The 27400-nt window shown below is 40.1% G+C and overlaps 1 protein-coding gene across 2 annotated transcripts in view; it reads right to left on the bottom strand.

Moving 5' to 3' along the window:
- DDX10 (DEAD-box helicase 10) overlaps positions 1 to 27400 on the bottom strand; it is a 321863-nt gene that overhangs the window by 221320 nt on the left and 73143 nt on the right. For both annotated transcript variants that reach the window (XM_043530049.1, XM_037890408.2), the window contains exon 13: positions 12474 to 12915. In XM_043530049.1, coding sequence (XP_043385984.1) covers positions 12474 to 12915 — 442 coding nt within the window. The remainder of the gene's footprint in view (positions 1 to 12473; positions 12916 to 27400) is intronic.

The raw sequence follows: 27400 nt of genomic DNA, 5'->3' as shown, positions 1-27400 counted from the left end.
ATAAGCCCAACATGGAACGGTGCCCCAAAAAGCAATATAAAATATAATATTGAAGCATGTCTCTAGATAGATCATTGTTTACTAAGTGCTTTCAAGTATGGAAGCATTCTCTGACAATGTTTTTTGAAATGACATCCAATTGCATTAAATTGGATGTCACAATCTTTCCTGAAAGCAAATGTTGCTTGAACGGACATTATTGGAGCTGCATACAAAGAGTTTAATTTTTTATACACTTGTTTTCATTTAATTTTCAGAATACACATGCGGTTTGCTGTCGAGGTTGAAGAAGCTTGTGACTTTTGTTGACAGGTCTTGTTTCCACTTGCTTTAAATAAAATTATTTTCCCATTATGTAGCAAGTTTTTGGAGCACTTTGTTTTGCTTGTATCCAACCCTATACCAGCTTATTTCACTTTTACAGCAACCAGTGGTTTGTATGTAGCACACAGTGCTTGCATACCACAACGCGAAATAACCAGGAACCCTCTATTTCTAACCTAGATGGGAAAGAGCTGAGGCAGCAACGATAATAATTTATGGTATACGTCACGGTGTTAATCTTCAATTAAGGTGTACATGAAAATAAATATTTCTGTGCTCAGTTTGCTACAAGGTTAACATTGCAAAGCATCTTTAAGGAAGCAAAGCATGCTCACTTTAAAGATACTGGGCAGTGTTAAAACAGCTTTGCTCTACTGTGCATGAACATCTGGGCTGCACCCTACCCACAGAAAGGAGCAAGAGAAGGCTTCACAGGTGTGGAACCACAATCCTGCTGCTATCCAAGCACACCCACATGGTGGACATTTTCTGCCCTTTCATCCAAGGAACAGCTCCTGGAGGAGCCACTTGCCTCTGACTGGTAATGACAGCCAAAGCACTGAAGAGGTTTCTAGAAACAACCAACAAAGGATGCTTGAGTTGGTAAGAAAAAATATCCGAATGCAATGATTGATCAAAATCTGACTGAAAGTAGAAGAGCAGAAGGAAACCCCTTTGGGTCCAGACAGTAATAGAAGTAATCATATTTAGTCAAAGTTGTGAAACATGCTTCTAATCCATCTGCACTGTAGCATGCTTCCTTTTTGCCTATGTGCAGAGAAGAAAGTATTAGAGAACTGTGTTTCAAGTTTGGTACCTATTAAGGCTAAAACATGGCTCCTTAATACATTTTCTATGGCAAATCAATGTTGAAACAAGCAGTTACCTGGTGTTTTTTTTGGAGTCGATTCCCAACAAGATTAGTTATAAGAAGGTTTATCTCTATCTGTCATTTTCCATGCTTTTGTAAATTTAAGCCTGTAGATGTTCGAGTCACAATAGATTCATAGATACTAAGGTCAGAAGGGACCATTATGATCATCTAGTCTGACCTCCTGCACAACGCAGGCCACAGAATCTCACCCACCCATTCCTGCGAAAAACCTCTCACCTATGTCTGAGCTATTGAAGTCGTCAAATCGTGGTTTAAAGACTTCAAGGAACAGAGAATCCTCCAGCAAGTGACCTCTGCCCCATGCTACAGAGGAAGGCGAAAAACCTCCAGGGCCTCTTCCAATCTGCCCTGGAGGAAAATTCCTTCCCGACCCCAAATATGGTGATCAGCTAAACCCTGAGCATATGGGCAAGATTCACCAGCCAGATACTACAGAAAATTCTTTCCTGGGTAACTCAGATCCCACACAATCTAACATCCCAATATTCCAGTGTAGAGCGTTTATTGTATCTGCAGGGGGTGGGGAAATTCTAGTGTATGCCTGCCCTTGAATTACAAACCAAGCTAATTAGTTGAGACAGGATCTCATTGTCTGAAACAGTTTTCCATATTGTCCTCCTAGAGGATCAACAATTTATGATCCCATATCCTAAAATGCAAAATCCATACCACAGGACAAGCCAGAAAATGTATCACATTTATGACTAGACGACCCTATCACTGAACGATAAGCAAAAAAGAAAAGAAAACTACTTCAGGCTCTATCCTTGTTCTCAACTACACGGTCCTGCAGTGCTTTTAAAAAACAATAACTCCTGCATTTGCAAGCACAACAGCTGATCTCACAAAATCAAAATATAAAAAGAAAGTATCTAGATGTTTTTAAAGTTTTTAAAAATATGAATATTGCTAAATATTGTTCCACACATTTTAAACAAATAACTTCTATTATGCTATAGCCAATGATTAGATAATACTGATTATATATTTGATAGTCACTAATTCTAACCTAATTCTAAGAAATATTAGTCTCCTAAATAAAAACCGTAAAGAATACAACATACGTTTAAAATTCTGATGTATTCAAGTAAAATTCACAAATAAAAACAGACCATAACCATGACAAAAAAAATGAGTTCAGAAACTTATTGAACTTTAATATCTACTAAAGTCCTGCCACCTTATCCAAGGTCTCATTTTTTACATGGCAGTACAGAGAAACCTTAGTCTTTGTTTTTATTTGTTACAAAAATAGGAAGGCAGAGTGTGTATAAGAGACAATGAGAATACAGAGAAAAGAGTGAAATAGCTACTGATGCTGTGCTATTAATGGAACTAACATATTTGAGCTATCCTGCTTCAGGATGTGTCCTAACTTTCGGTATCAGATTACATAACAGATATTCAATGACAAAGAAAATAAGTCCAAGGAAAGTCACTTACCTCTCCTACTCCACCTTTAGTTTAACTGGGACACAAAATTTCAAAGCAATCCCATTCCCACTGTTTCAAAGCCAGCTTTATAACCTACTAATAATGCCCTAAACTGGAGACCCAAGGCCAAAAGTAATTCCTAGTCTATGTCTAGAACACCCAGTAAAATACACGTAATTTACTTTGTAAGCTATTAGCATCAATGTGCTAAGAAAATTAGCAATCAAATCTCTACTGCAAATCACTTCTGAAAGATAGCAATGGCAGGGACTTAAAGGAAAAAGCACCCAGAGATAGAGATAAATTACAGAACTTTGGCAGCATCAGCAGCATATTAGAGATTTGTTGTTTTGTTAAAATAATTTTCTATTGCTATGTGGTCTCTATTAATCTTATGCATATAACATGAACACCAATTTAACTGTTTAGAATTTGCTGCTTTGAGTACACTATAGCTTGAGATAGAATCACTTATGCCTAAAGCTACGAGTTGGTCAGGTCACAGATTCTGTGATTTTAGGTGATGTCCGTGACTTGAGCTCTGGGCGGCGGGGCTCCCATGATTTATTGTTTATTGCCTGCATCCTGTCCGTCACTTTTACTAAAAAGCCCCGTGACAAAATCTTAGCCTTACTTATGCCTCAGTTACCTTTTTAGCACCAAAAATTTCAACTACATCCAAGTCCTACACAAACTACATCTAAAAAAAGAAAGATGGGGTGCTTAGCAGCACTTGTAGGCCAATTTTTATGCTATTTGATATTTAGCATTTAACTGTTACAAAGTGTGTACCAGTTTTCATTCTATTCTTCCCATGAAAACCCAAGCATGCCTCTGTGCCCCCTTGGGGCAAGAGCAATTGGGACAAATGCCCAGTTTTGCCAATGAAACTCTAGGGTAGCAATTTGAGCGCCCAGAAAATGAGGAACACACTATTGACCACCTAGGAAAGGTTTCATTTAAATGAATTGCCCAGCATAGGAACTCCATGGCACAGGCAGGGATAAAATCCAACTCTCCAACGCAGCACTTAACTGCCTTAATCATGACACCACCCTTCCTCTTCCTGAAACCCCGTGCCCCATTTACTAAACACCTTCCAATTACTGCAACAAACCAGGTGGGGTTCCTAGAGACAACAGTCTGATTCATCCCCAGTGCAGGTATGTCCTCTGCACTGAATGAGGCAGGTGCCTTGTGGAGAAAACCATAGGTAAAAAAACTAATAAAAGAATTACTGAATGTCAGTCAGGAGACACTACTTTGCTGTCTTCAGATAATTAACCAAAACAAAGTTTATAGTGTCGATGAAGAAAGACTCAGACCAACAATATCTCACCTCTCTACTGTAACAGGAAGGTATAAGAAGAGATAATTTAACAGCATGACTTTGCTGGAAGAAGAATTCATGTGAGATTGGTGCTCCATTTCCTGTGTAATGCTGACAATTTGTCAATCTAAAATTCCGATCATGCAATATGAGAAATGTTATAGTCCTTGTTTCAACAATACTTATAACGCAAATGTAATTTATCAAAATGGTAGATATTTTCATTCTTTAGTTTAATGCTATACAAATTAGGATATTGTTTAAATCTGTTCATAATCTTAAAAATAATTATATACATGCTTCCAAAATCCCTAGAGAGTTCTGCTATTTTAAGGTAAGGAACTTCACATAACACTTAACCAGAAAGCAAACAAGGCAAAAATTCTGACAAATTACTGTAATCATCACTCAATATATAATTTTAATATCTATTAAATGGACACACAAAAAGCAAACCAAAGATGCATTGTATTTGAATCCTTCCATACAATTTCTACAGTACACATTTCTAGATTAAAGAACAAAATAAATCTTCAGTAAGAGATTCTTTCTTCTACTGAAAAAATATAAGAAACCATTAAATTAAAATGTTAAGCCCTAGACTGACAATTTTCCATGATAATCCACTTTAAACAGCATACTACTATATACACCATTCAACATTAAAGTGCACAGCTAGACACAAGTGCTTTGTGCCTCTACTTTAATAGACACACACTGGGAAATATTTCAACAGATAACAATTTTAATCAAACAGTTAAAATCTTAAAGTTAAAAAATTTTATGCTTTAATTTTTAAGCTTACAATGGTTCATAAGCACAGCTGCAGATTACAAACTTGCGTGCACCCTGTGCTCTGGCTGAACAGCTAGAAACAGCATATCAAGCCACACAAGGTCATCCTTCAAGATACATCATTCATCTTGAAGTCTTCATTGATCAAAATTCTACCTTGATGTTTCAAGATAACTAGACCTTCTACCTGCCTGGACTTACGAGAAAACAGAAGGTAGCTTCCTTGTAGCTGCCTACTGGACACTTTGATCTCATCAAACATGTTTATCAGAGGGACAGGAAAACTGTTTCACCACACAATCGGTGAAGGTTATTCCTTCACCCACTTACTTCCCTGGTCCTTCTCCCATGAACAGAGAACAACAATACCCGAAGTCCAAAGGTGCAAACAATTCGATGTTTATTGGGGTGAACTTCCAGCAAGCATGATTCCAGTTTCCTTCCTTAGTGTCCTCCTTCCCAGCTCTGACACCACAGAGCCTTACACCTGTGTCCCTGTTCCCATTCCTGCCCTTAGCCAAACATGATTCCAATTTCCCCACCCCCATTCCCTGTTCCCATTTCCCCCTTTAGCAAAACATGATTCCAATTTCCCCCCCACACACACACACACACTTCCTGACTGACTGCAGACTATACAGTAAAACTTGAGTTCTGCTTAGCTATACCTTAACCAATCATTTTACTGAAATTTAACTAACCAATCCTAACATATTGTAACATGATTATGTAACCAATTATATCCCACCACCTTAATTAGTTTACACCCAGCAAAATTAATTTATACAGCAGACAGGAACAATCACAGAACCAGACAGAGATTATACAGACAAACCATGGGGAAATGGGGACTACAGTGATAGAACAAACACAGAAATGAGGATTTCATATCCCAGCTATTGATAAGTGAGTTCTTGCCAGACAGGATGCTATCAAACTAAGTTTCCTTTTACATCATCTAGGCACTTCCCTTTCTCTGGAGGCGATAGGAATACAGTCCTGTCCCGATAATGCCTAACAGCCCAATAGCACCTTATTTCAATGTGACTAGTTTGGAATGTGAGGATGTGACCAGTGGCTTCCCAGTTTATGGCTGCCTCTGTTGCTTAGCCAAAGATCTCAGCCTAAGCACAGGGCCTCAGACTGTCACAGTAAGAGAAGGACCTTACACTGGCAGACAGTGATTTTGATTCTTTCTTTTATATCTCTATAACTAGCTAAGTGATAAGAATACACCTAAATTCTTAGAGTATAGGCCTTTACAGACAGGCCTGAATATCTATATCCTAACAGCTGGGAGTTTCAAGCATGAGTCTTTTCACTGGTGGTCTCTGACCAGGAGTATAATGTAGGTACATTTTCCTTTAAGCTCAGTAACCTTCCAGATACAATGAAGTGGTGCTGTTGGTTTGGATTTTGGTTTTGTTTGTTTGTTGTTTCGGGGCAGAGGGGTTGCCACAGAAACTTTTAACTCCAGAATGTTCAATTCAGATGAATTGAAACCAAACTACCAACCTATTAGAGGATACTCTGTTTCAAAGAACATTAATATTTGTTTAAGTAGTTTCTTTACACAGAACGATTCTCAGAGTACATACATTCGAGGATGCCCACTGGCCTTGGTGCCTCATCCAACTATGTCACAATACCCAATGTGTTATACAGAAAGGAAATACTTGCTTAAAAATGCAAACGCCACACAGAGCAATACACTGGTGATAAGCACATGCACAAGCAAAATTTGAGTACTTGTGCTTGCAATTATGTTCACAAACAGATTCCTATCTCAGATTATAGTAGGACTGGCCTTCAGTATTTCATCTTCTCCAGGTCTAGAAATATTTCCTTAACACACCTACTCATTTGAGCAAAATACACTCTGGGCTAGCAATAAAGAAAAAATTGCCCTTGCTCCTATTTGTATGCAGAAACCAAAATACTTCACAAACGTTACACACAGATTATTTAGCTAGCATTCTGCACTTGGAAAAATATTGTATATAAAATTTTCAGGTTAGCAACATTCACCACACAGAATCAGTTTATTTAGACTGATGTCATAGTTTATTATGGCAGTCATGCCAGTAGTGACCACCAGAGATGCAAACACTTTCTGTTATAATATCTTGTTTTATTATCCTCACAGGTTTCTGAAATATTCAACTTTGGGATGCTAAGGTTCTATACTTGGTCCATACTGATGGTAGATTTTGAAAATTCTGAGCATCAGTTGATTCTAACAATGAAAGGAAAAGAGTGGCATAAAAATAATCTTTCCCCACCGTGACGTTGCACTCCATATGATTTTATGAAAATATGCTAATGAGTGTGAATATAATGTAACTGGAATATGCTTCATGGCAAAGGTCTCTTGTAAAGTATCATTACAAAGCGTGTAATCTACCGAGTGTAATCATCCTATTTGTATAACTGTATCACTCTTGTTTCCGATGAAGTGAGCTGTAGCTCACGAAAGCTCATGCTCAAATAAATTGGTTAGTCTCTAAGGTGCCACAAGTACTCCTTTTCTTTTTACTCTTGTTTCTGAAACTAGAAATATGAAATATAACTGAGGTCATATTGTAATTATGCAAAGTGTGGGCCATTAATGGTGGTTTGGAATCTTGATGGCTCCCATCAACTAGGACAATTGACTGTAGATGGCTCTGTTTACTTCTAAGTCTTCCTGTATACCTGTGTGCTGGCAAGTGGGTAATGAAGTCTGGAATCCATCTTTAACCAGGTGCTTTTCCATTTAGAAGGAGGGACGGGAACCCAGAGAGGGACAAAGGATTCCCGTCTTGTGCAAAAGATATATAAGGGGATGGAACAGAACAAAGGGGCTGCAGTCATGAGAAATCCCTTAGCTACCACCTGAGCTGGAACAAGGACTGCATCAGGGGAAGGATTGTGCCCAGACTACGAAGGCATCCAGAAGCTTATTGAAACATCTCTGAGGATGAGATATTATCTGTATTCCGTTTTCTTACCATATTAGGCTTAGACTTGCGTGTTTTATTTTATTTTGCTTGGTAATTCACTTTGTTCTGTCTATTACTTGGAACTACTTAAATCCTACTTTTTGTATTTAATAAAATCACTTTTTATTTATTAATTAACCCAGAGTATGTATTAACACCTTTTTGGGGGGGGGGGGGCAGCTGTGCATACCTCTCTATCAGTGTTATAGAGGGCAAACAATTTATGAGTTTACCCTGTATAAAGCTTATAAAACGGATTTATTTGGGGTTTGGACCCCATTGGGAGCTAGGTATCTGAGTGTTGGAGACAGGAGCACTTCTTAAGCTGTTTTCAGTTAAGCCTGCAGCTTGTGGGGGACGTGGTTCAGACTTGGATCTGTGTTTGCAGCAGGCAAGCGTGTCTGGCTCAAACCAGGCAAGGGACTGAAGTCCCAAGCTGGCAGGGAAAACAGGCTCAGAGGTAGTCTAGGCACATCAGGTGGCAGTCCCAAAGGGGGTTCTGTGATCCAACCCGTCACACCTGCTATTTAAACAATGTTAGTCACACTATTTGAATAGAGCTGGGTCAAAAAAAAGTCTGAGGTGTGAAAGCTGACATGAATAAGGTCCTGCTTGAGGAAGAGGGTAACTTAACTTTGTTTTTCAAAGAGTCATTGTGATTTAACATATCTAAGTCTGCTTGAAAATTGTTGACAGTGCTCTTTGACAGAGGCAGGATATCGAGTCAGAGAGACCAGCAATCTCATCCAATGTGGCACTTAGCTTGACATAATAAAAGGAAACAAATCTCATTTACAGAGGACTTTTTGTTGGAGTTCAAGTATAAACATGCTACTGTGAATCTCTAGTCAGCAACAAGCTAAGAAGGCCATTTAAAACAATACCAATGAACAGTCTTAAAATATTTAAAAACATCTTTGTAGTTGCTGTTAATTTACACCAAGAAAACTGCATAAATAAAAAAGTTATATATCTATAAAAGGTTACCAAAGAAAGCATTGAGGCAAAGCTCACTTCGGAATTTCAGCGACCCCTCATGCAAATACTGTATTCCTTTCGAACAGTTATATAAGAGGTGAGGGGAGCAAAGCTGGTAAGGAGCAAGGAAAGGCTGTCAGGATGTATCCAGTTAAACTCAGACGGCTAAAAGCTGGGACTGGACAACATTTTCTGCCCCTTTTTCCCCCATCTCACCTTCCAGTTATTTATGTTACCTATATGCAACACTCACAGGCCAATGAACATAAGATTTTATAAAAGTTCTCGTCATAGAAGGCAACATTTTAAACTAAACTAAATGTGTTAAAAACAGCTGTTCAGCAAATACAAAACTCAGAATTTGATAACAGAAATGCTTGAGGAGCAAGCCATAAGACAGACATATTCCCAGGTTTCATGCATGCATGCCTATAACTGGTGTGGGTCTTTTGGACACTAATGTGAAAGACTTTAAAACCATTAATTTTTTTTGCAAGTAGATAAAACCAAGATATCAACCCTGCCTCAAAGAAAATAACCTCCGCCTTGCTTGAGCTTACATAAACTGACTCATGAATCCTTAATGCAAGGACAGTATCAAAATGTTACTTCCGGAGGTTCAAAATGGCTCTCTTCTAATCACTAATACTTCTCAGAACATTTCTCTAGCTAGCATTCTTAAAAATGGAAGCACCTCTTTTTGCCATTTGTCAAATATAACATCCAAAACCACCTCCTACTAAAATACAAATATTAATATAGTCTTCTGATTAAGCATGCAAAATTATCCTGGAAAGAGATTGGAAAACTGGCACAATTCTTGGTTAACATGAGCAGATCTCTCACACCAACTACAGACAAATATTTGTGTTTTTTAAATGGCAATTCCTTTCCAGGGGTACCAGAACAATTTTTATAGTGGGGGTGCTGAGAGCCATTGAATCAAGCGGTAAACCCTATATATAATGGAAACCATTTCAAGCCAGGGAGTGCAGTAGCACTCCCAACACCCCTAGTTCCAGCATCTATGTTCCCTTCTGCCTGAAGCTGAAATTTTAATTATTGTTTCTGATTTTTTACATGTTGTCATAAATATAAAGGGAAGGGTAAACCCCTTTAAAATCCCTCCTGGCCAGAGGAAAAACTCCTCTCACCTGTAAAGGGTTAAGAAGCTAAAAGGTAACCTCGCTGGCACCTGACCAAAATGACCAATGAGGAGACAAGATACTTTCAAAAGCTGGGAGGAGGGAGAGAAACAAAGGGTCTGTGTGTCTGTCTATATGCTGCTTTGCCGGGGATAGACCAGGAATGGAATCTTAGAACTTTTAGGAAGTAACCTAGCTAGGTATGTGTTAGATTATGATTTCTTTAAATGGCTGAGAAAAGAATTGTGCTGAATAGAATAACTATTTCTGTCTGTGTATCTTTTTTGTAACTTAAGGTTTTGCCTAGAGGGGTTCTCTATGTTTTGAATCTAATTACCCTGTAAGGTATCTACCATCCTGATTTTACAGAGGTGATTTCTTTACTTCTATTTACTTCTATTTCTATTAAAAGTCTTCTTGTAAGAAAATTTAATGCTTTTTCATTGTTCTCAGATCCAAGGGTTTGGGTCTGTGGTAACCTATGCAAATTGGTGAGGCTTTTTTATCCAACATTTCCCTGGAAAGGGGGGGTGCAAGTGTTGGGAGGATTGTTCATTGTTCTTAAGATCCAAGGATCTGGGTCTGTAGTCACCTAGGCAAATTGGTGAGGCTTTTTACCAAACCTTGTCCAGGAAGTGGGGTGCAAGGTTTTGGGAAGTATTTTGGGGGGGAAAGACGTGTCCAAACAGCTCTTCCCCAGTAACCAGTATTTGTTTGGTGGTGGTAGCGGCCAATCCGAGGACAAAGGGTGGAATATTTTGTACCTTGGGGAAGTTTTGACCTAAGCTGGTAAAGATAAGCTTAGGAGGTTTTTCATGCAGGTCCCCACATCTGTATCCTAACGTTCAGAGTGGGGAAGGAACCTTGACACATGTCAATATGCTTTCTCATCATATTGCATTTACACTAGAATTCAAAACATTTTGGTAGATACCAAATAAGCAGAAAACTAAATAAAGTAGGCAGGAAAATCCTACTGATGGAGGGGATTGCCCAGGGACAGGCAGTGGGGCCTGGGAGCAGCACGCTGACAAGAAGCTTAATAGCATACAGTCTTCCCCCACCCTCATTCCATTATTCCCCGTCAACATCTCCCAGGTATATAAATATCTCCAACTACTTTTTCCTAACAACCCTGAAGGAGGTTGGGGTGGGGAGGGAACATTACACTCAAGCCTACAAGCTGGATAACTCCAGTCCCCACTCTGCCTGAGACTTTTAGTGGGGAAACAATACACTACTCTGCCCGATACACAGATATCCGAGCCATGGGCAGCCGGTGAACCGGCCGTTGTGGAAGGTTAGCCCCCGACCCCTCCCCTTCTACCTAAGGCCCTATCCCTCGCCCTCCCCGTATGTCGCCCTCCCCCACTGAAGCCCAAAGCACCCCTCCCCCATGGCCACCCCACCCTAGTCCTAGGCCACCCGAGTCCTGGGCCACCCCAGGCAGCCAGGCGGCAAAAAGATTCCCATAAAAGTTAGATGCTGGAGTACAAACCTGGTACTGTACAACTGCCCAGGATTTCAAAACAATGTGACATGTCACTTATTAAATAGCCTGTTTCCAAGTAATACTCCCACAAAAAAAAGTGAAACAATTTTCAGCATCTTTTTTTAAAAAATAATTCACAGGCTGACTGGAGAGCATAAATTTAAAACAATTGCTTTCCACTTTGTGTGACGATAAAGATTCAATGAAAGATAGACAGACACTTAAAAATAACTAATTTTGCTTAATAGAAGGATCTCTTTATAAATATATCTAAGTAAAAAACACTACCCCACCAAGTCGCCGTGAAACATACTGTCATTTAAGTTTAGCTTTTTGTAGTAAAGAAACTAATGGATCACTAGGTGAAAAGATACATTATCAAGTGTAACATTTTCCATAAATATCATGACTATACTTAATAGAACACTGCGTTTGAAAAATGCTACATTTGTCAGAATATGAAGCAAAGAGGGATACTGAGGTGTCAATCCATATACACTTGCCACAGAAAAGAAAGATCTAGATGAACACTTTTAATAAACCTTTATAACTGTTTTACAAGAAGCGTTCTCTTAGTTACTGGCTTAGCTCCCAATAGCAAAGGTCTCATTAAAAGTAAAATTCATGGTGTGAAGGATACATTATTGTAAAGAACATTTGTAATGATCTGTATTATGAAGTGGTGCATAATGAATTACAATGAGGTTCCCAGCTCCATAAACTGTAAAACCTCATCAATTTAGTTAAAGTTATGACAGTCTCTGCTGCTACTTTTAGGAAAGTACAAGAAAATTGGTAAGTGTAAAGACTTAAAACTGTTAAATTTCTCAGATATCTACGTTATGAATAATATAACATACGCCATCCATGAGGTGGGATACTGTTCATTCATATCTATCTATATCTATCTCTATAAAAACTAATATAAATCATGCAATTTCAATTAAGGCCAATTCTGTCCTCTGATACAGGTTGGCAAGTCATTTGATATCAAATTAGCATTGTGTAGGGGCAGAATTTTGTTCTTACTCTATTCTCTTATGCAGGTTGCATTAACTGAAAATGAGACTCATGGAGGTTCATACCAAAACGCACTTACCAATACTGCAAGATCTTTAGCTTCCAAGCCAAAAACGTTCTGCCGTTTCACTGTCAGCAAATCAAGATCTCTAAAGTCGTCATCATCATCCTCAAGGAAATTAATGGATTCTGCTTTTGGAACCTTGTTTACTGAAGGAACTTCTTTTTCAGATAATTCCCCTGACTCATTGCCCTCTTTGTCAATGACTTTGCTGGGGAGTTCTTTTTCCTCTGGTTCTTCTTTTTTTCCTTCTCCTTTCATTCTTTGAACAGTAGATATCTTTTCTTTAAAATGAGTTCGGCTTTCCTCCACCTCTTCATCGCTTACTAAGGAGCATGCATCTTCACACTGCCCTGTCCCTTTTGGGTGGCTTTTTCCTTCCAGTGACTCATTCACAGATAATGGTTTCTGGGCTTTCTGAAGAAATCTAACCCGAGGTGCCACTGCAAGGCCAAGGGAGCTAAAGCATGGAATTAAAAATAACAAAAAATTAATCTGAAACTGAAAACCATTCTACTAAGTTAGAAGTGATCAGCAGGGTTCTGCGCTTAATTTCGATAATGTTTTATGTTTAATGTATTTTGACTGGAGTATGTACAAACTAGAATCTCCTGATTTTTTGTTTATTTTATTTACACACACACACACACCTGGAGAGTCAAAGTGTTGGAAAAATTCAAGCCAACAAATACGGGGGGAAACAACTGGAAACATAAGGAGCTCATTAGGAGGGCAATGCTGAGAAAACAGTACTCCCAAAAGAAACCTAGAGTGATGGCAAATGGCAAATTAAATTACATTTACAATATAATAGATGGCATAAATGACAATGCAATTTAGTACTGCAGAGGCAGAAGATTCATGTCACACGCCAAGGAAAGAAGGGTATTCATCATTGCTGAGACTGTACCTAAAATACTGTGCACAGTTCTATGTACCTTGGTCCCAAAAAGACATGGAAGAAATTCAGAGAAGAGTAACAAAAATGATTAAGGCTAAAACTACACTAGAGACTGTACACGTGTCCATGCATGTGCTTGTGCCTTAACCCACCTATTGTGTACATCTAAGCCCCAGAAGCACATATCCAAAGGCAAGTAGAGGGCAAGTAACATGTCGAAGGGGTATAGGGAAGTATGCACTTTAGGCTATGGTATAGTATGTGCCAGTGTGCAGTGGGAAAAGGGGTACCAACCTGAGTTTTAATAGTCCCCACCCCCATACCCACAATGCAGTGAACCCTTTCCTGCCTGACCCTTATCCAATCTATAAAGATCCTTGTCCCTCCATTATCACTCATAGCAGCAAACTGGGCTGATCACTTTACAATAGTATTCTGTTGCACTCTTCTGATCAGTACAGGTGAACACAGATCCTGCTCCAAGGGCAGCTGCCTGGCCCACCAACCACACATGGGTGCTGATCAACATGTGGGCAGAATATACCATCCTCCATGACTTCGCCCAGAGCAGCAGGAACATTGGCCTGTACCAGGAGATTTCACAGAGGCTGGAAAAGGCAGGCATTCACCAGGCTCCATCCCAGTGCTAGCAACGCATGAGGCACCTTTACCAAGAGCAAAAGACTCAATCAGTTGCTCTGGGAGGAATCCTCAGCCATGCCCTTTCCACGAAGAGCTGGACTGGGTATCCTCAAGGGCTCCCAGTACAGAGCCAGAGAGGCTCACAATCCCTTCCTTAACCCCAACAGCCTCACTGTTTGACAGCATGCCATCAAAGTCTGCAGGGGGGGGCAGCAAGGAACACAGAGAAAGCCCTGGAAGACCCGGAGGAAGAGGAGCAAGCATTTTGCACCTCTACCCAGAGAAGCTAGTAGATGGATTTAGGAGGAAAGATGAAAAGAGCATGCATAGTTGAACTAAATGACTAACTGGGGGGGGGGGAGGGGGAGGGAGGGGAGAGATCTCTCTAACTCTTAAAAGGCAATAATCTCTTCTACCTACTTTTTTTTTAATTAGACCTTCACATGACAAATTTCGTAACTTAAAAGTTACCTGTGTTAATTCTGAGTCACATTGTTATTCTTCATGAGCTCTCAAACTAGCCAAAAAAAACTATAAAAGCCAACTGTTTTTCAGCCAAGCTAGGAAAATATTACATATTGGCATTGTTCTAAGACTTTTGTATTAGGTAAATAGATATTTAGCAGGACAATGCCAATCTACAGTCTTTTTAAAAAATTTGTTTAAAGTAATTTGCCTTAGGGTTTTTACTGCTGCCTATTGCCTTAGCACCTGAGCACCTTCCTTGCAAAAATCAAGAGCAATAGCAAAATCCATAGTGGATTTCATGGCTTCTCTGACTCTTCTAGATTTTCAGGGTGACACCTCTGCTTAGGTTATGGTCTGGAGACTTGGAGGAGAGAGGATAACTGATCTGTGTTTTTGTTGGGATTTTTGGAAAGGGGCATGTTTAGGGAAGTAGACGGGTTGCCAGTGTGGCAATTTTCAGGTACTGCCAAGACTTGGGTGACTTAACCAATTTTTGTGGAATTATTTTTTAAACACTTCTTTCCCCAATTGACAGGGAACACTGAGAAACAAGAAAATATGTTCTGAGGATATAGACTACTTTCTTCTGATGTTATCAATGAACACACATATTACAAGTGCTGAATTTCCTAAACTATAAATAAGATTAAAACAACCAGGTCCAGAATGAGGGAGGGTAAGGAAGGAGAGAGTTTTCTCTAGGCAATAGAACTAAAAGTGGTGTCCCCGCCCCCAGGAGTGGTCTGAGGACACATGGTGGTGCACAGAGTCACTTGGTGCTGGTATCTCCTGCTTCCAGCTGCTAAACTGTATTAAGAGACTTCTAAGAACACATTAAATACTTACACAATATTAAACTTTTCTATGAGAAAAATGCCCATAGTTGCCACAAGGAAACGATTTGATCACCAACTGTAACTTGGAAGATTTCTTGTTAAATAATCAAAGCCTGTTGCCAGCAACAGGTTAAAACCCGTAAAGGAAATGGAAAAAGTGAACAACAGAAACAAGAGTATTCTAAGGCACATGGGCAAATTTAAAATGAATAAAGAATTTTTATGCAGATTTTAATTTTTTTATAATCATTTCTAGTAACAGCTTTCTGGTGGTGAGAGCTGAACATGTCAAATGCAAGATTCTTAGGAGCTGAACTGACCAAGTTAGTAGTTTTATTAGTTATTTCTGCTTTTTAAAGTAAAACAAGTCTCCATTCCCCCAAAAAGGCCCCATTCTACATGGCTAATGAAACACCTAACTTTAAATTACCCAATATTTTTTAAAACTCAGCCTGGACATGGTTCATCTGATCTTCTATCCACCTGCACCCTCACTATCTGTTCTACTCCTACAACCTAGGATAATTCTGACCCTTCCGCACACAATCTGGAGTAGGATGGAGAGAAAGAGAAGCTACTTACCTCACTGTAACTGGAGTTCTTAGAGATGTGTGGTCCCTATCTGTATGCCATTGCAGGTACGCAAGTAGTCCATGCGCCTGAGACCAGAGAATTTTTGCAAGCAGTTGGTCTGCACCTGAGCCCAAGGGTTGGTGACATGCACTGACTGCCACCCGGTAAACCCATATCGAACTAAGGGAAAGACCCACCTTGAGACTAAGGTTATGTCTACACTACTGCGGGATTGACGCTGCGGCAATCGATGCATCACCGGTCAATTTAGTGGGTCTAATTAAGACCTGGAAATGAGAGGAGTAAGCTAAGTCGACAGGAGAGCATCTCCCAAGCGCAGTGTAGACACTGCAGTAAATCAACCTAAGCTATGTCAACTCCAGTTACGTTATTCATGTAGTTGGCATTGCATAACTTAGGTTGACTTACCACAGTAGTGCAGACATAGCCTAAGAAGATAGTCTAAAATAGCGGGATTATCTATCTGCTGTCTCTGGAGATGTATGATTTTACAGGGCCCAGAGCGAGAACCATTTCCACTTGACTAGGTAACATTTTCCAGAAGTCCTTTCTATTATTAAGAATGGTTTGCACATCTTCAGAGCATGAATGTTCTAGGCTTGATGCCCATCCAAGTACCAAGCAGTGAGACGAAGCACCTCCAGGTTAGGATGCCTGAGTCTGCCATATTCCTGGGTCAACAGGTGCAGTAATGGCCAAATGCTGACAGATGGATGTGATGACACTTGTAGGAGGCTTGGAAACCAGACTGTCTGGGCCATTTGAGGGTGATGAGGATGACTTGTTCCCTGTCCTGTCGAATCTTCAGTAGAACCCAAGGTATTAGGGGGAGGGCAGGGGAGGGGAGGCACAGCTCAAGGCAATAGGAAAGTATTGCCTCTGGAATGCTTTCCTTGAGCTACCCTGGAGTAGTATATTTTGCATTTCCTGTTTGCAGGGAGGCAAACAGGTTCCAATCAGGGGTTCCCCCCTGAGTTAAAATGCCGTGCACCATGAATCATGAAACTCCCACTCCTGATAGATGGCAAAATGTCTGCTGCGACTGTTTGCCAATTAATTTTGGGTTCCTGGAGGGTACACTGTCAATAGGGTGATGTGGTTCTTGATACACCAGTACCATAAAGTGACAGCTTCTATACACAGATTTTGTAGACTATGGTCATTAAATTTTGAAATATCTACTGGTTTGGAGACAAAAATCAGGCTGAAGAGAAAAGAGAAACTCCAGACATGAAAGTTTACAACTCAGGCCAAAAGGTGGTAAGAATGAACTGGGGAGGCTGTAGTCCGCCCTGCCCCTTATACCTTCAGTGCTTGGCATAGGTCCAGGCATGGACCTACAAACTCTTCTTGCAAAAATTCTCTGGTCTCAGATTCACAAAGTACATATGTACCCATAGTGGAATACATATACAGACTAGCACTTGAAGAAAAATTGCTGTTTCAATGTATTGCACCATCCATCAAATTCTCTCCACTTTTCTGTTTGAATAGTTTTAAATGTCTCCTTAAAGCTTTCCTGAGTGCCGTACCAATATAGAACCACAAGAAAAAGTGTTTTATCATTTAAGACACTTCTGTATATTAAGTATGCTATGACAGTTCACCATCATGAATGCTTCACAACAGTATTGCCTAGCTTTGGGGCTCAGGAACCCAACCAATCATCATGCACACTCATGCCCATAGACTAAGCACACACAGAGGACAAACTAGCCAAAAACACAAATATTACAAAATGTTCAGAAGTGAGAGTTTAATTTTCCCAATGTATACACAGTATGTACTAAAAGTCCCTTATCTTTCCCCCACAAAAATACAGCCCCAAACTTCCCTTCTGTCAAATTATGAAATTTACTGAATGCCCCTTTCCTTTTGGTTACTAGGGCATTCAGTACCTACTGGTGAAGTAAATACATTTAGCGTTTTTTCCTTTGCAGGTCATTAACACCTGAATTTCTCCACAAACTCTGAAAATGCCTGCCAGTTTGTAGGACAATTAAATATTTTATATTGCCTGATCTTCTGTATACTCAATCACAGTACATTCAAGATTATATATTACATATATACACATTCTTCCAGGAGCAATTAGCAACAATGGGGTCTGAGTGGGGCATTTCAGAGAAAAGGGGTAAGAATGATCATTTGAGGGAAGTTTCCATTCAGTGCCTTGTGCACATTCACCAAAGGCCCAGTAGTAAAAGGATTTATATGCAACATACTTGTGATATTAAAGGAAACAATTGTCTATCTTAAAATAATTTTAACATTTGATTATTAATTGCCTTGGAAACAAAACTGAACTCTACAAATTAATTTATTGGCTAAGTGGAACAGAAATGGTGAAATGAAGCAGATTTAACACAACGGCAGTAATCCTTAGCGGCCCAAATCAGGATTAGGACCCCATTATAATAGGCACTGTACAACATAAATGAAGACATGATTCCTGCCTCAAAGAGCTTACAAACTTCTGTGTGAATAAAAGTCAGTTAATCAATTGCAAATGCTAAATAAATGCTAATTTTGCAGAGTACTTTTCCCATTTTACTAACAACATCTTTGCCACACAAGTGTGACTTCAACTTTAGGTAAGTCCTGAGAGTGATAACTTACTCTACTGCTATATATTGTACCATATATGTAATCAATTTTTATGTTTGCAGTTTTGCCAAATATCATGATTTCATCACAAGTCTCACTATATCTGATGTTTTTCTTAAGGCCCCAAGATACTAGAATCCAGGTTTGAAAATCTAAACTTTCATTTAAAAAAAATGAAGTTTCCAACCCTCATAGCTGAGAGAAAAGATTGAAAACGAGGAGTGCATCCTGCTCAGAAAGTAGAAGGCAAATTAAATTAACTATTCTTTTTAATCTCAATATTTTGGGGGCTATGTCATGATTTTTGAGGTTGATGATATCATTTTTGTAATTCAACAAGAAACAGCATATACATGGTTTCTGATCTGGGGCCAAGACCAACTGTCAGTCACCTGCAAGTGATCAAATTGGTTACCAATTCAAGTACTGGTAATTTTTTGTAGGGCACTTAGCAACTCTACTAAAGTTAGATGCTAGTTATTTGGATCCACATGACTTCTGAATGATTGGAATAACCAAACCCCTCCACTCAGACTCTCTTCTGAGCTGCAGATTATCCCCCTCTATATCTCAACTTCACACACTTGACAAGTTAAAAATTCCTGAAATGACTATTTACAAGTAGCTTATTTTTTAGCCAAAAGGAGGCTACAATACTTGTAACAATTAAATAGGTCTCTTACTTATGCCTTGGTACAAACATTTACCCAAATGCTTAACTTTAACTATGTGAATAGTGCCATTCAAACTAGTATTTGCAAAGCTGGGCCTTAGTTCTTATCTCAGTACTCAAATCTCTAAACAAAACATGAGATAATACCACAGACTATTTGCAGGTGCCTTTAATCAGTGAAACAAATAGAAGATATTTACCCCTTTACTTTCACACTGGATTAATACATTCAGTACACAAGTTTTAAAGTTAGTCCTGGAACTTTTTAATTGTAAAGTGCCTGTTCATGCATTTTATTTAACCAAATCTTGATTGCACAAGTAACTGCAGCTTTTAATTATTTATATTACTAAATCTTCCCAATTAACTAACACAACAACTGTCTTGTTACTCCCAGATATCCACACAGGGCCATGTCCTTCCAAAATACTCTGCACTGACTTGAAGAATGGTTTTTGTCTTTATAAAAATTTTAAATCAGACAATTCTTTCTCAGAAATTCCATATTAGCAATAAGGACTTTCAGTTTCTTTTCCTTTGCTGCAATTTGTTGCAAAATCTGGAGTCTATAATAATCTCAGTGCAGTTGCAGGACTACTGGTTTAAAAGTTAAAAATAACTGAAGAAAAATGAGCCTTCTGATGGAGGTGTTCAGGTGGCAGTTACTGGTCCTTTGACGAGTACAGCTATATATGCATGTCAGATACTCAAATGAGGACTATACCATCCTTCCCTGGTTCCCCTGGTCCCCCACAGTTTGCATCTGTTTAACTAAATCAATTTAGAAAGTGATTTAAATTAGTGAAATGTGTATTTATAGACAAGGCCTCAATCAGAATCTCCAAATATCAGTCTCCAAGTGGTCACTTTACAGTCATACTCGTATTTCCCCCTCAGATAATCTCAAGGGCTTAGTTTTCACTGTGTTAGGAGATAACTATCCCCTGTTTCTTTGGCATTCAGCGTGTTTTACCATCAGGTAGCTTGGCAAGGTTATCACTACACCTCTTCCCTCTGATTGACTTTGCCTAGCTTACTTCACAGTAACACTAAAGCGCTATCTCTCTATTATGTTTTTACCGGGGGAATTCATATGCATTATTTACCCCACAATAAAAAAAAAATTCAGTGAAGACAGCCTGAGATGTCTTGTGGCAGTCTACCTTTGAAATCCATCTCCTTTTGTTCTCACTGCTATTGAGGCTTCCACGCAACCTCCATGACTCTGCCTCCACTATTCCGTGACCAAAGATGATGTTAAATGGCAACAGTTACAGTTCAACTTGCAGGACCCAGTAACTTACACCCAAGAAGATTAAAAGAACCCATCAAGAAGCACTCACCCATTAATGCTGATCTTTAACAAATCTTGAATATTGGAGACGTTCCCCAGAGAACACATAAAAGGCTAATTTCCTACTATTTTTTAAAAGGTAAGCAGGATGACTCAGGTAACTGTTTGCCTGACATCAATCTCAGCCAAAATCATGGAAAGACCAAAATGGATCAGGATTAAAGGGTGGTTCAATAATTAATATCAAATTGATATGGTTTTATGGAAAATAAGTCTTGTCAAACACACTTGATATTGTTTTTTGACAAAACTACAAGTTTGGCTTATAAATATAACACTGTAAAGCATTTGAGTTCATACCACATGGCATTCTGACGTAAAAATTAGCTCTATACTAAATCAATGCAGCGCATATAAAATGGATTAAAAATTGGCCAGTAGAGTTCAGAAAGTAATTGTAAATGGGGAATCATAACTCAAAAAATGGATTTTTAATGGGATTCCCCCAAGGGATATGTTCTTGACCCAGTCATATTCAGTGTCTATCGATGATCTGAAAGAATATATAAAGTCATTGCTGGTAACATTTACAAATTACAAAAATCAGTGGAGTGGGAAACAATGACAGGCCAGTTATTCAAAATTATCTGGGTTGCTTCATAACTGGGCTCATCAGAACACCATGTGTTTTAATACAGCCAAATTCAAGATCATACACCTAGAGATGAGCGTAGGTCATACTTACCAGATGGGAGATTGCATTCTGGAAAAAAGCGACTCTGACAAGGTTTTAAGGTTCTTGGCTGATAACCAGGTGAACATGTCCTGTCACTGCAGTCCTGTGGCTAAGCCAGCTAATGTGAGTCTTGTACATAAGCAGTATAATATCAAGTAGGAGTATTAACTCTGTATGTAACATTGATGAGACTATTACTGGAATATTGTGTCTAGTTGTAAGGTCCACACATCAAGACGGATGTTGCACTACTGGAAAGGGTTCCAAAAACAGCTGGAAAGTCTGCTTTGTACTGAATGAGTTAGAAAACTCAGTCTATTTGGTAAACTAAAGACAAGGTTAAGACACAACCTACATCACAGTCAAGAAGTACTTACACAGAGAAACATTTCTGACAGAGGGCCCCTCAATCTAGTCAAAAACAAAACAAGAGCTGGAAGCTGAAGCTACATAAATTCAGGCACAAATTTCTAAATGAGGGTAATTATCCACTGGAACAACTCACACCTAGGCATGTGGCAGATTCTTCATCCCTTGACATCTTTAAATCAAGATTGGAAATCTTCCTAAAATATCCTCTTGCTCAGCTACCAGATGTGAGCTTGATGCAGAAATTAATACTATGCGAAATTCCATGGCCTCCATTATGCAGGTGGTCATTATGCTTGAGGATAATGGTCCCTTCCAGTTTTCAAACCTGTGACTCACACTTCTTCACATCGAATCAGGCACTCTGGCTTGCATTATTGCTCATCCCAGCAACAGCAGTCTCCAAAACACTTCCCATCATGCTGTCACTCCTCAAAAGCTCATGTCTGTCTTGCTTACAGTCCTTTACTTTACAATTTCTCCCACACTAGGAACAATCTGGAACACTGTCACCCTGGATGCTCAAAGTCTCCCTAAGCCTTTCTCCCAGGGTTTCTTCAATTTTTGTTGGTTTTTAATCTCAGGAGGCAGGTAAGCATGAAGGTTGGTAATGTCTAGAATACAACAATCTTGTAAGAAACAACATCTGAATCCATTCTTCAAGTTGTTAACACAAGAAGTTAAATAAATAAGCCAAAGAACAGGATCAATAAAGGACAAACTCATCTCATGTTTTGATGTCAGGAAAACAGGGATGACTTTTTTGGGAGGGTGATTTAAGTGGAAAGTATAAGACTTTCAACCAGTTTCTGAAGGCAATGCTAAAACCAAAATTGAATTTCTCTGGTATTATGTGCATGAAATCACATTTGACACAGTCACAAAGTTTTCGCAGCATCTAAAGAAAACTGGGACAGACACCATCCACACAACGAACTGAACTGAGAATTTAACTACAATCCTGAGATAACTAGTTCAATTGATAGCCAGGTGACAATAATTTTGACAATTATTTTTAGGTGAGATTAGGAAAGAAAGCTCTTCAGGGGTGACATTTTGGGGATTAAAGCATGATACAAGCTTTGTTTTCTATCCAAGTAAACACCAGTATACAGCTTTTCTGGGCAGTTCAAATAAAACCTTATAGAAATGAATAACCTAGCTGCCTTAAGATTTAACATTTTGTGCTTACTGGAGTATTTGGAATTCATCCTAATATGTGAAGATCCTGGGCTATGTGTGCTTCCATTGAAAGAACAAGTTTAATAAACCATGATTTGGATTGAGTCAGAAGCTGGGCACAGTTCTCCCACTTCTCTCAAAAGAAAAATGACCTTCCTCGTGGGTAGTAGTCTGGAGCCAGTCTAGCCTTCATGACAGAAACTGTTCTTGCACCAGATAATTTTGTTGCAGACCTACCAAGCCAGAAAGGTTTACTTTTGTATTCACATTTAGTTTACATGAAGTTACAGTGACATTGCTGCTGCCTCTGTACCAAACAGATTTCTCTCTTCCGGGGGGGGGCGGGGGGGGTGGTTTCAGAGTAGCAGCCGTGTTAGTCTGTAGTCGCAAAAAGAAAAGGAGTACTTGTGGTACCTTAGAGACTAACAAATTTATTTGAGCATAAGCTTTCGTGAGCTACAGCTCACTTCATCGGAAGCATCCGATGAAGTGAGCTGTAGCTCACGAAAGCTTATGCTCAAATAAATTTGTTAGTCTCTAAGGTACCACAAGTACTCCTTTTCTTTTAGAGATAGAGACAGTTTACCAAGTAGCAGATATAACTCTTCAGAGAAGCTGATTAGTTGACCTACGAAAAGAAAAAGGCAAACACCTTTGTACATCATACTGGAATCTGTAACTGCAGATCAGAGGCAGAGGATCATTTAAAAATCCTGCAAAAATGAAACTTCCAGAAGAGAAGATACTATTTGCTGATCCTGCATAAAACCTTCCCCCTTTGCATATTATTTGGCCTATACAAACAGCTACATAAAAATGTTTTGAAAGGCAAGAGCAGCAAACAATTTGAAACTGGAGGGAATCAAACCAGTAACAAATCTGAGTTAACCGACTATCCAGATGGCTCTGATTAATAACCAAATTTAACTGTGAAACTGCTTTAGCGGCATTATCTATTTGATAGTTCTTTGACAATGACCAATCTTATTCACAATAAGTAATTGTATCTATTCAGCTAAGAAGTTTTCTCAGCATCCTTAGGAAAATTATTTGCCCTGTCTACGTTCCAGGTAGGAAATTGTTGAGCTCAAATAGCTTCTAGCTCTTTACAACTAGCAGTGGATTAAGGCTTGTAATTCCTATATTGTAACTGAGTTTTCCTGAATCTAAAATCAGACCTGTGCCTCTTCCAGCAATATAAATCCCTATATGGTTTGGGACCCATGTATTTTTGAGTGTATTTCTCTGTTTGCTGTATATCCCTGGAGCGCTCAAGTTTGCAGTCTCTAGATTGCCCTTGTCTAGAATTTTCTTTCCTCATTGGTCCAACAGGACCTGAGCAGGATGATGGATAGGGTCTGTTGCAAGGCCTGTTCAACTAGCATTCTGCCTGGAAGTAGAGATGAGAGCAAGTGAGTGCGGGCTTTTTGCTTAGAAAATTTCCTCAGTAACAGTGTCATTTCGTAAGGTATGCATTTTTATATTATTGCCATTACCTACATAAACACATTGTGATTTGTAAAATACACGCTTCACTGCCTCCTCAAATGAAGCAAGTAGAAACTGCCTGGATCCAGTACATTCTCTTCAGTGGTTTCCAAAAACTAATTCATATACCACAACTTCTATTACAGGAAGTTGGTAGGCTTCAACTTTAGGTCATTTATATAGGGCAGAGGTTCCCAAACTTTTTATTTGTTGTGTCCACCACGTGGAGACCCACATCCCATGTGCCCCCCCCCGTTTCATCAAGCAGAAATAGCACCTCTGTGGATGCCTGGAATCCAGAAGCCCACCTCCCAGCCAGAGCACCCTGTCACTCCATGGGCCAGGGCACACCCAAGGCAGGTGGCCCCAGCAAGAGAGACAGCCAGGCCACACCTCCCCATTTCCCCACCCATGGGAACCTCAGACACCATCAGGCTCCTCCAGCTGCAGCATGTGCGTACTGGTGGGTGTGCAAGACCCTGTGTGAGCAGGGAGGAACTACCTCCCAACATGGCATACACACACCAGCCTCCAAGAAGTGAGCAAGCTGGAATGCCTCCCCTCGAGCCCCCCCCCCACACACACACACACTCCCCATGCAGGGAGAGGTCATTCCCCCCACCCTGCTCCTTGCCCCTCCCTTCTCCCTGCTTCTCCAGCCCAGCAGCAGTGGCAGGAACTGGAGCAGGAGACCAAGTCAGCAAGAGAACTCTCAGCAACTAGTCAGGTCCTCACATTCCCCTGACAATCCTGTTGTACCTCCCCACCCCCACCCCCCGCCCAGAGGGCACACTCTCCAGTTTGAAAACCAGTGATGTATGGTGTAATACTAAGCCTTTCTCCTATACTAGTACCTGGCAGCTGTGCTGGTGTTCATTTCCCATTCAATCACACATGATTTCCTCACAGAGCTACTCCAAACTCCACTACTAGTTCAAGTACTTACAGCCAACTGAAGTGATGGGAACTGACTGGGTTTAGTTAAGGTCTTACTCTGATAAATGGATGGACCTGTGCAAACGGGTTGGGACCATGTTTTCTAAAGAGCAACCTATCCACACATGGTCCCAAACTTAAGGAGAACCTTTCAGCTTCTGTTTGCTGGAGTATGAATGACAAGAGTAGGTAACGAAGTGCAGACACTTACCTGAGAGCCCTGGACTCTGTGGTCTGGACAGATGGAAGGTTGCGTCTAGAAATGTTCCCAGAAATACATTAGGAAGTTTCTCAGAAGGTAGATTACTGACTGCAATGTGATTCCAAAAAGAGGCACATCAAGTGTGGTTTTCCATCAACTCTTATGAAGATGATAATCTCTAGGTTTGGCCCTATGCCTGATAATTAAGAACTGCAAAATTCTAAGGTTGACACAAATTAATCCCTGTATTGAGAATGCACAGCTGAGAGGAAATGAAAGAGGAGCTGACCCAGATACAGGCATGGTAATATGTACAGCACTAAAAACATTTACTGACTCGCTGATAACAGAGAAATCTAACGCACCAACAGTGGTGAAAGCCACATTGTGCCAAACAATCAGGGTCAACATTCACACTTGTTATGCTGCCAATGGCACAAAAGTGCTTGCAGGAGCCCTGTTCATCGGTGATACGCTGCCAGAACACTAACATGGGATTCCATCAAAATTTGCTTTGTCAGCTAGCAACAAAGGTGCTCACTGGTAGTGAGCTGGGTGGTCAGTTGGGGATATGAGTGATCTTTGCTTCATGAGGTGGACAGACCTCCAACAGCTCACATGAGAGGCCGGGTCAAGGTACAGCTGATGCAAAGAGAAGAGCAGAGCTCCAGGTTACCTCCAGCTCTTCAGGTCAGTCTGTCCCTGGCAGGCAGATAACTGTGGAGAAAGAGGTAGCCTGCAGCAGCCACAGAACTAGTACAGCAGGAGTTTGGCCTCACCTCCTCTCTTCCTTCTGCACATGCACTGCTGGAGTTGCCAGTGAGGGGCTGGGCAGTGAGGACTACATGCTACATTCCCCATTAGCTCTTCCTGGCTGTGATGGGGAATGTACAAAGGAAGAGCTCCCTTTTCAGCAGCTGCCATAGCATTGGCAAGCATACCCATAGTGGGGCAGATGCCTGCTCAGTCCCAGAGGGCTGAAAATTTTAACAAACAGTGACAGCCTAAGCATTTCTGAGTAGGCCTAAAACTATTTTTGCTGCTCCTCCCATTCTGCAGCGTAATCAAGACCTTTCGACCATCACACAAAGACACCCAGGGCCAGCTTAAGAATTTTACAAAGAATCAAACGCCCAAACTTAGCTGCCGCATTTAACAAGGATGTATATGTGAAGAGGGATCTTTAGATTTCCTCTCACACACGCCCCAACTCTAGTCTCCGCCTGCCAAAGGGGAGTCCAAAAAGTTTTTCCTCTCCACTCTGCCAGTTGTTTATACATCAAAGTTTTCAAAACTGTCTTTGCAAGCCAGAGTGAAAGACGCACATTTTTGTTTAAACAAAAACAGATATTCTCATTAATTAAACTTATGGTATGTCTATAGAACGACTGGGAGATGTCTCTACTCAAGACAGCAGGTTAAAAATAGCAATATGGCCAGAGAGGCACAAGGAGCTGCATGGTCTAGCCACACAAATCTAATCCCACCCAACCCCCTGTGAATGTACTCAGGTGGCTAGTTTGAGCCGCCACTCAGGTAGCTGCAGCCATGCTACAATCTTTAACACGCTATCTTAGGCGGAGTTACAGCATATATGTCTACCCAATCTGGGAATCACAGCTTCCAGCTGCTTTGTAGACATACTCCTAAAGGTTGGCTTTGTCAACAGGAGGCTTGTGTGAGACTCCCTCCAGCTAATGACTACTGGTAGCAATGTGTTATAAGCCAATACCACAACAGAGGATAGTAATGTACCAGCTCTCAAGATGATAAACCTCTAGAATATTGGGGGGGGGGGGGGCGGCGAACCCACCTCTCTGCAAAGGAACCATTAGAGAAGACGGAGAGAATGCCAGTTCACTATGATTACACAGCAATGAGCAAAGAAACAAAGGGCAATAACCTCACACTCAAACTGCTTAACTCCCACAAATTTGAATCTGTGTACTATTTGCAGAATTTCCAGTGAAGTAACATCTGTCAAGCAGGCAACAGGTCCTTCCAGAAAGAGAGAATA

The sequence above is a fragment of the Chelonia mydas genome, chromosome 1, assembly GCF_015237465.2.
Source record: "Chelonia mydas isolate rCheMyd1 chromosome 1, rCheMyd1.pri.v2, whole genome shotgun sequence".
In the NCBI taxonomy this organism is placed as follows: domain Eukaryota; kingdom Metazoa; phylum Chordata; order Testudines; family Cheloniidae; genus Chelonia; species Chelonia mydas.
This window is presented reverse-complemented; position numbering and strand designations above follow the sequence as displayed.